The sequence below is a fragment of the Vigna unguiculata genome, chromosome 10, assembly GCF_004118075.2.
Source record: "Vigna unguiculata cultivar IT97K-499-35 chromosome 10, ASM411807v1, whole genome shotgun sequence".
Taxonomy (NCBI): Eukaryota; Viridiplantae; Streptophyta; class Magnoliopsida; order Fabales; family Fabaceae; genus Vigna; species Vigna unguiculata.
Genome location: NC_040288.1, coordinates 7868410 through 7878649, shown reverse-complemented (window position 1 = coordinate 7878649; position 10240 = coordinate 7868410). Strand labels below are relative to the sequence as shown.

The 10240-nt window shown below is 30.5% G+C and overlaps 1 protein-coding gene across 2 annotated transcripts; it reads left to right on the top strand.

Annotated features, from left to right (window-relative positions):
• Positions 1 to 352: 352 nt before the first annotated feature.
• Positions 353 to 3252, top strand: LOC114167207 (NADPH-dependent aldo-keto reductase, chloroplastic-like). Of its 2 annotated transcripts, none has more exons than XM_028052215.1 (7): positions 353 to 648; positions 958 to 1008; positions 1280 to 1356; positions 1465 to 1552; positions 1728 to 2003; positions 2510 to 2682; positions 2893 to 3252. In XM_028052215.1, exons 1-6 carry the CDS (start codon positions 541 to 543, stop codon positions 2654 to 2656), a joined length of 747 nt encoding a protein of 248 aa, XP_027908016.1. In that variant the 5' UTR covers positions 353 to 540; the 3' UTR covers positions 2657 to 2682; positions 2893 to 3252. The 2 variants fall into 2 exon arrangements, with proteins under 2 accessions (XP_027908016.1, XP_027908015.1); XM_028052214.1 differs by having other exon boundaries at positions 2437 to 2682.
• Positions 3253 to 10240: the final 6988 nt, after the last annotated feature.

The following is a 10240-nucleotide window of genomic DNA, read 5'->3' as shown; positions in this document are numbered from 1 at the left end:
AATTTATACATTTTTTCTTTTAATTTTGAAGTAACTAAAAAGCAGTTTTTAAAAAGCATCAAAAATTAATTTTTAAAATTAATTTATGATGATAAATTATTTAGAGACACCTAAAATAAATTTCTAAAATAAATTTTAAATAAAAAGTTCACACTAAAAAAAATAAATTTTTTTAATTTTTCCACGTAAAAAAGTTAATTTTGTCAAAGGGTTTCAAACAAATCCATAGACTAAATACATCGTTAAACTTGAAATTTATCTCCTAATAATCTACGAGAAACCTTAAATGAGTGGGCCATGGCGGCTCCTTTTTGCTTAAATTCTTACAATTTCAACCATAGGCCATAGCCCCCAAGACTCTGACTTATGCACACACCCTGACCTCACACTCATAGATTTTGAGGCTATAAAATCCTCAAAACCAATATTTTCCATCATGAACTTCTTCACTCACTTGTTCCTCAAAATTTTCTGTTCAAACTTGATTGAACATCATTTCGACGATCCGTTGCAAGTGACCACTCTCTAAGTTGAGAAAAAATGTCCGATGCAGTTAGTTTCTTTGAATTGAACACAGGAGCCAAGATACCTTCAATTGGGTTAGGCACTTATGCGGTTGTTCCTAGCACTGTAATCACTGCCATCGAGGTATATTAGAAGTGAATTTTTTATCCATTTTAACTGTTTATTTGTTTTTATCGGTTAGTCGTTAGTTTTTTTATAACGGAACTTGAACACATGACCTCTTCCAACTTTTCTTTTAAATTTCATCAAATCAAATCTTATTTCTTTAAATTATTGTTAGTAACATGGAATACGATCTTCATAGACTTTATTTTACACTGTTCTTTGATTTAGATTGTGAATGGTGAACAATTGTTGTTTGTAGTATTTTATGCTGAAGACCTAACCCAAGAAGAGTTGGCTAACTGTTGTATGTGGTGATGAAAAATTCAGGTGGGTTACAGGCATATCGACTGTGCTGAAGCCTATTGTAATCAAGCCGAGGTAATTTGATTTGATGATGGTGAATCTTGATTGTACGAACATATGATAATGAATCTAGAACCCCATTTTCCTCACTGGGTCACTGTCAAAACTACACAGCATATGAATTTTATATTATATGGTAAAGTACTCTTGGGAATTTAAGTAGTCAGGTAGAGATGAAAAAATTGAGCAACTTATACGAAAGAAGTTCGTTTTGCTTTAGTAGAGTTCAGTGTCTTATCATAGTCAATATATGTTTTGTTTGATTATAGAAAGTTGGTTTCTGCAGATTGGTTCTGCTCTGAAGAAGCTTTTGGAGAGTGGTGCTGTGAAGCGTGAGGACTTATGGATTACCTCCAAACTCTGGTTTCATTGTCTTCTCATTCTTCTGAAAGTTTCATAATGTTGGAATGATATTTACATGTTTGTATTCAGTTTCTCAACACAGATCCTCTGCACTTTCACTATACACAGGAACGCAGATCATGATCCAGAAGATGTACCAAAAGCACTTGAAAGAACTTTACAACAATTGCAACTTGACTACGTAGATCTCTATCTAGTATGTGTACTCTTTTCTTTCCTTTTCTGCTTTGTGAATTTTCCATTGTAGATGTGGAACATCAAAAATTATGAGTGCATTCACGGTTTCTGAATTCAGCTTTTTGTTTTGTTTTGTGCAACAAATCTTTAGGAATAGCTTAATTTCTTATCAATTGAAATGGTTGAATTTGTAGATACATTGGCCAGTGAAGATTAAAAAGGGATCAGTTGGAGCAAAACCTGAAGATGTTATACAACATGACATACCAAGCACATGGAGAGCAATGGAAGCTCTCTATGACTCAGGCAAGGCTAGAGCCATAGGAGTGAGCAATTTCTCTTCAAAAAAGCTTCAAGATTTGTTGGATGTAGCAAGAGTGCCTCCTGCTGTTAACCAAGTGGAATTGCACCCACAATGGCAGCAGCCAAAGTTGCATGCATTCTGTGAATCCAAAGGAATTCACCTATCTGTATGTATATCACACATTTTTAAGTTACTTTATGCTTCATTCATGCAATTGGATTCAATTATTTTTTACATATTCGTGTTGGAAAACTCAAGTGTGAGTCTAAATTTCACGTAGAGTAAAAATGAGAAAGTTGAACACCATATAAGAATAAATACCTATAAATCCATTACTTTAAGGTTTTGGATCGGTAATAATGTCAATATCTTATACGTAAGTTAACTGATGTCTTGTTTGTGTTGTATCTGTCTGGTAATCCTTGCTCGAAAGATCCTTCAATTTGTTGAGGGTTAACTATGGATGACAATGTATTTGCTGCCATCTGGATAGAAAACTGATGATTTTGGTACTTCAAATGGTGTATGTATATGTATGTCAAATACCTTTGTTCTGATTGCTGATTATCTGTTACAAATACAATGAAATTCCTTTTAAGGGATTTTCTCCATTGGGGTCACAAGAATTTCGCAGCAGTGATTATGTGCTTAAGAATCCTGTTCTCAATATAGTTTCTGAGAAACTGGGGAAAACACCAGCTCAAGTTGCCCTTCGGTGGGGCATTCAAACGGGGCATAGTGTGCTACCAAAGACCTCTAATGAGGCCAGGCTCAAGGAAAATATTGATATCTTCAACTGGTCTATTCCTGAGGACCTGATGGCTAAGTTTTCTGAAATTAAACAGGCAAGTACTTCAAATTTCAACTTATTTTGTTTTCTTCAAAATTTATTAAGAACTACACTTTAAAAGTCTAATTTAAATTTTAAAAATTGACTTGTAAGATGAGATTTAGATTTAGATTTAGATTTAGATTTAGATTTAGATTTAGATTTAGATTTATATATATATATATAAATTTTAAAATTTATTAACAAATGAAATTTACTCATGCAGGAAAGACTTATAAAGGGTACTGGATTATTTGTTCATGAAAGCAGTGAGGTCTATAAGACTGTTGAAGAACTCTGGGATGGTGAATAATGTGATAGAATATGTAAAACATATGACAAGTCCACTGCTGAAGGAGTTTCTGTTTAATCAGTGAAATAATGACACTTTAGAGTCATATAATAACAGGTCCACGTTCAAGGAATTTGTATGTTATTGTTGTAAAATAATACCTTGACAAGGACACATGTTTGAGTGATCAGAGTTTATTGGATTCAGTTAGTATGGTTTCTTGGTGATGGTATCCATTGATGAACCAAAATTTATGAATGTTGTGTTTCTGATGCTCAAACATACTTTTTGTTCTCTCTTTCTGTATTATTACTTCACAATTTGACCATTTTAGTTCAATGTTGTGCTTTTGGTTTTTAAGGGTCCCAGTGCTCTTTTTTACATTAGTTAAAGACAAGAAAGTTGTTAATATCCTATAAAGAAAAACTCAAATATAAATATTTTACAGAAAAATCAAATATGTCTCATAATTATCCGTATATAAATATTTTACAGAGAAATCAATCACCGTTACCTGAAGTGATTGAATATATCCATATTAGATAAAAGTAATAAAAGTAATCTATTTGAGACATCGTAAAATCTATATACTCAATCTCTTAAAAATTGTTTATTTTTATTTCTTAGATCTTCCTAGAAGTATTAAATTTGTTTGAAACTATTTGAATTTTATATTGTCTGGACTGCAAAATAGAACATATTTACTGATAATTACACATTTGTTTCAAAAGTATGATGTCGAAGACTTTTAGGTTCAATAATGTTACCCTACCTAAAATATGTTTGCCCTACAATGCACCCGTTTCTAACATAGTTACGAGGAACTAGTGTGGTAATCCTATTACCTAAGAAGATTACTGTGGGTTGAGTTTGTTCATAAAAAGATAGGACAATTTTTTTAATATATTTTGTATCTTTCAATCACTATTTTTTATTTCTATTTAAACACTTTATCTTTTATCGATATTTTTACTTTATTTATTTTCTTTATTTTACTTCTTTTTTTAGTTAAAATGCCTCAAATGTTCTGATTATTTTATATTGCTAATTAAGACAGAGATAATGTTAGAGAAAAGATTAACCGATTAGAAATAATTTTGTTAAAGTATTACAACAAAGCATAAAATATGAAAACTATTTTTCTAATTATCATACGTGAGTGTTGTTTCATTTGACGACATAAATTGCATTCGTATATGCATATAGTATGTTCATGTTTAGACAGACAATAAGATACAAAGTCTTAAAACATTTCATACAGCAGTAAAAATTGGGTCAATCAGTTCAGATGATTTACATCTGACTATAAAGAATCAATAAGATACATAGTTTGCCATTGACGCTCCTGATTCACCATCTTCTTCTCTAGGACTAGACAACTTACCTTCTTTCTCTCCACCATTGTACTTTTATCTTTGGTGAAGTCCGCAGTCATATTGGAATTGTTAGAAATATTTTAATATAATTTAAAAAATAAATAATTAAATTATTATCCTATAATTATTAATATTTTATAGATTCTTAATTTTATGGATAAATGTTATTTATGGTTAACAATTATATTTTTAATTATAATTGATTCTTGTGTTTCTTTTTTTTACCTATAAATATCACCAAGGTGTATGGAGAAAGACACAACAAACACTAGAATTCTCTCAAAAGTGTTCTTCTTTTCTTCTCTATACTATCTCTTAAAACAGTAGTGTTCATAAGGCTCAGAGATCCTTTGTTGAGATCGATCTGACAGGTTATGTATCTTGGGAGAGAAGCACATGTGATTTTGTTGTGTCTTGTGTAGTAGGGCATTCTCTCTCTAAGGATGCGTGCCTCAACTCAGACTATTTCTACTCCTCCCCTAATTTACTTTTTATCTTATTGTTATAAGAATTATTGGGTCTTTGATTAATATTCTTTGATTGATATACATATCAGTATTATTATTGCTCTAATAATTATTATTATATTTTTGCATTAGTAATGTTATTTGTTTAATCATTTTCTAATAGGGGTCAACACTCGCCAACACCTCCAACATCGTGTTTAGATTATGGATCGTCCTCCTTGTCTTCGCTCAAGGTTTCTTCCATTATCTTCATCCTCTATAATGCACACTAGGAGAAAGAGAGGTGCCACCACCAAACGTTAATTTGATTAACTTGTTAAAGTTTTCCAATTTGTTGAACATTGAAAACTTTATCATACGAATATTTTAAAAAACAATGCAACCTAGCCCGCGGGCCCGCACTTATGCAAGGCGAGCTAGACTTTTTATTCGCGTTGAAAATGTAGGGCGGGTAGTGCCTAAACAGGTCGGGTCGGCTTGCATTGCTACCCCTAATTACTACAACGAGGTAGAACGACAAATGATATAATTCAATATACGTGTCTCAACTTTCATCTGCTCCATAAGTATTCTACCCTCGATACTAGCATTGTCATGACAAATCATTTTTTTCGTATCATGCCTAAAATAGTCAAGCTTCCATTCATCAATCGCATTTCCCTTAAAACAAACACCTTGACTCCCCAAATTTGTGAAACGAAAAAAGAATTTTGGATCCACTCTAATAGGTACTTTTTTTTACTTCGCTATGACTAACACCATCATCAGCAATTCGCAAATTCGAATAAAAAACTCAGACTAATTTTGGATAATATGGTTCACCGTTGGCAATGAATGGTAATAAACCCAAATTGTTCAAGACAACCAAGAACTCAAAGCTTTCGTCATCCAAAAATTCAAGGTCAAGGTATTTAGGTTCAATAATATCTCTATTGAGAATTTTGAAGAATACCTTTCGTACTGACCATTGGAGGAAAACAAGATTTGTGGGCGAGATAAAGGAATAGTTTCACCAGTTTGGTTGCTGGGGGCATCATAGCGGCAATGGGCATTGGTAGAATTCTTACATCTTCTTGATGATTCAGTCATTTCACGGAGATTTTTAACGATTCAATCGATGGGATGTGTAGAGAATCGAAAAGTAGAAAGTTTGGAAGCAACATTGATGCAATTTGGTGAAAAATTGACCAAGATTTGGCCACATTAGGGTGTAGCACGATGGAGTGGGGTTTGGGGAGGGTTTATGCGCAGGGACAATGATACTCTAATACTGATTGAAGTAATAGATTAAAAGTGGATCAAAACAAGTGAGTTAAAATATCATTTTCTTTATACACAACTAGAAGAGAGAAAATGACATTTTTATAGAAAAAGACAACCTATAATTGATTACAAGATTTGTGTAATCGATTATAGGTAGCTGTAATTTCTGGAAACTATCAATTAATCAATTACAAGAGTCTTGTAATCGATTACGGTAGTAATAATTTGTAAAAAGTCCTTGTTAATTGATTACAACAGTAGTAATTTGTAAAAAGCCTCTAGTAGTCGATTACAGCAATAATAATTTTAAAAAGTCACAACAATTGTGGAGATCAAGAGCGAAAATAGATACACCACAAAAATGAAAGAGAATGGAGAACAAACTTGTAGCAGAGCATTTGAAGCACTTCAATTTGTCACTGAGTTACGGTGTTCGCCCCAAGTGAGTGAAAGGAAGAACACAACTAAAAAGTGTAAATGACAACATTTGAAGTAATCCTAGTGTTCTACATTTTTGGCACCGAGAGAATGAAAAGGAGAATTGAAACGGTAAATAACATAAAAGCCTTTGAAATAGATAGATGTCAAATGCCGAGACGTGGCTAAAATAAGAATTTTATTGGAATGAAATGACAAAGAAACCAAAAAGTTTAACGCATGTCCAGATTTTAGGAAAGGACATTGTGGGTTTTTTCTAAAGTATTTTGTTTTGTCGATTGTATAGTATAGTAGATATAATAGATAGTAGATTAGTAATATTTTCTTTTAAAATTTTACTATGAATCTCTTGATATAAATATAGGTAGGACGATTCTTTAAATTTAACTCAACTCTTTACATTGACCAAACCAAATACCGTAACATCACTTTCATTAAAGTATCACGTGATGTTAAGGGAAAAAAAACTATACAAAGACTAAAATTAAAAACTAGTGAAGAAAGTATGTGAAAAAGTGACAAAATTATAGTTAAAAAATATTTATGTCTTAAACATAATATTTAAATTAAATTTTTAAAGTTAATAAAGTTAATTTAAAATTACCTCAAAATGTAAATTTAAATAACAAATAAATTAATAATATAAAGTCATTGAAAGTATTGTTTTTTTGTCAATTTTTCCTGCATACTAAGTTACATTTCAAGTCTTTGCTAGAAAAGAAAGAGAGATAAAAGGAGTGACATGGCTGGAAGGAAAAAAAAAAGGTTAATTGATATTTTTGTTTATACTATTGTTAGAATATGATTACTCAAATAATAAATAATCAAAATAAGAAATAATATAATAATAATTATTAGAGTAATAATAATAGTGACATGTATATGAATCAAAGAATATTAATCAGAGATATAATACTATTAATAATAAAATTATAATAATAATAATAAATAATAGATAAAAAATAAATGAGGTAAGAAGTAGAAATAGTCTGGGTTGAGGCACGCATAGCGCTATCCTTAGAGAGAAAACGCCCCTACTGCACAAGACTAACAAATACACAATCATATGTATTTCAAATCATATGTGTTTCTCTCCCAAGATACAACAACCCGTCAGATCGATCGAATGCAGCGAAGGATCTCCGAACCTTATGCACACCAATGTCTTAAAGATAATATAGAGAAGAAAATAACACTTATGAGAAAACTCTAGTGTTTGTGGTTGTTTTGTTGTTGTCCTTTTTTCCCATGCACCTAGATGGTATTTATAGGTAGAAAAGGGAGACAAAAGAGTAAATTGTCATAAGAATACGGCCCTTAGCCATAAAAAACATTAACCCATAAATTAAAGGTCTATAAAAACATGAGTAACAGTAAGTTTTTTTTATTTTATTTATTTTTAAATTATAATAAAATATTTGTAACAATCGCCCACATAATTTAAAAAATAAAATAAAACAAAATATATTATCTTTAAACAAAATATTGTAGTTCAGCATAAGGAACCTTCCGGATCTGACCCTTACACCTAGTGATTATAAACTTCTACCCGAGAAAATATAGAGACTTAATTGCCTTGAGCTACATCCCTTGTGACCGAGTTTTAGTAAATAACACATACAATATCGATGTTCATTATAGGTTCTAATCAGTGGATGCACGTTATGGCCTTGTGCATGTATCTTGTTTCATCATGAGTGTCACTTAGAGACTTGCTCATGTCTCACAATGGTGGCCCCACCATCACACTCCCTAGGTAAACCCCTCAAAGGGTGGTTTGTGACTCACACTCCTACAATAATTGTCATTAAGTTTATTAAGATGTATTTTATAAAATAATACACATACCTCAACCATTGAGTTTATTAAGATGTATTTTATAAAATAAGCATAATAATGCACATACCTCAACCTAATTATTGCCACAATTTATAATACACCTCGCCTTTAGGAATGAGACATAAAATTTAATCAAATTATCTGGTGTACTTTAGTCAACAACAACTTTGTTGTTACCCATTGAACTCCATTCCATGGGATCACTATTCATAAGGAGATGGGTGTCCATTTTTGTAACTAATTTATGGGCTATAGTCTCATTCCCCTCGACGACTTAAATTCTTGTTGATGCATCAACCCTTCGATAAGCAAATCTGCAATATTTCTTTCTAACCTGACAAAGTCAATAGAGATAATATCATGAGTAATTATGTTTTTAATATATTTGTCTCTCATTCTCGTATGTCAATTTCATTGACATTTTTACTAAAAACTTTAAATATAACACTTTAATTGTTAGGATGCATTGGAAAAAAGAATAACTTATGCTTGCATAGTAGATCATGACAACAACTTTTTAACATATTTCCATGACAGGACACCTTCATCCAAGGTTACAACATAACCATAACCAATAGGTGATTTTGTGTCATCAAAATCAATATCCAATTTACATTAATATATCCTTCAATCATCTCAAGAAATTGAACATATTGTCATAACTAGAAGAAATACAAATAATACTATCACTAGATGGAAAAACAATTCCCAAGGTATCACAAACAAATTTAGTCAATTTATCATTTGAAGGAAATATCTCTAGATATTTATCGGTATAAATAACCAAAGTTTTTTCTCATTAAAAGGTATATTAACCTTTACAAGACACCCCCACACTTTGAAATATTTTAAATGTGGTTCTTTTTTCTTTCATAACTCATAAAAAGTTTATCACAACCTTTTGGGTTCAAAATATGGTAAGCAGGATATAAAATTTCACTAATATAATATTAGGCAAGCTAGAACTTGAAGCATAACATTTACCATATCAAACAAAAGCATTTTTTTTTCTTTCGCTACACCATTACATTAACACCATATGAATATGTTACTTAATGAATAATACCATGAGTTTCACACAAAACACTCATTTATAAAGACATGTATCATCACTTCTCTATTTAATTAATTTTGTACCTCAAAATTTTATAATTTGAATGGTCTCTAACCAAAATTTCTCAACTTCTCAACAATTGTAGCAATAACATGTCATATAACACAACTTTCAACATTTTTAATAATCAAAGAAAAAGTTTATAAATATTTTATTACAACATAAAAACACTTAACTCAAACAAATCATCACAAATATATTATTTACCTATCAAAACACATGTCTAGAGATAATAATCTTATTGTACTTGAAAACCATTCATAAATTTGTTGAGTAGCAAGGAAGTTTCTAAATTCAGAAACATGAAAAACTCTTTTAAAAAAAATGTTGGAAGACAAGTTTAGTTTTTACTTGACTGTCCCTTCAATTTTTTATACCAAGATTTCTTCTTTTATCAGCATTTACATGATCTTAAACATGATATCAATTAAAATAATTCATTTTAATTTCATGTCATAAACAATATTTTTAACATCATTAATATGATAATTTTTTATCAATCATTTTTTATCATATAAATATCAAGCTAATTTTTTTCCTTTGCAAATGCAAAGTTTAGTTCAATTGTTTTCCATAACACAATAGTAGTTTTAGTATGACAAATTATTTTATAATTATTTTCATACAAAAATTTAAAATATATACATGATATAGAACATCTTTATCAATGGTAAGAGTAGACAATATTATAAATTTTTACGCTTAGTTGAAACTTATTTAATTATAACCATACCAAACACATTAGTTCATAACAAGTGTTTTCAGTCTTCCCTTTTATATTGTCT

Excerpts from the sequence above, each read along its gene's own strand:
- LOC114167207 (XM_028052214.1), top strand. The coding sequence starts at position 541 with ATGTCCGATGCAGTTAGTTTCTTTGAATTGAACACAGGAGCCAAGATA. Across the intron at positions 649-957 it reads CTGTAATCACTGCCATCGAG|GTGGGTTACAGGCATATCGA; the intron begins GTATATTAGAAG and ends TGAAAAATTCAG. Across the intron at positions 2,004-2,436 it reads CCAAAGGAATTCACCTATCT|GGATTTTCTCCATTGGGGTC; the intron begins GTATGTATATCA and ends ATTCCTTTTAAG.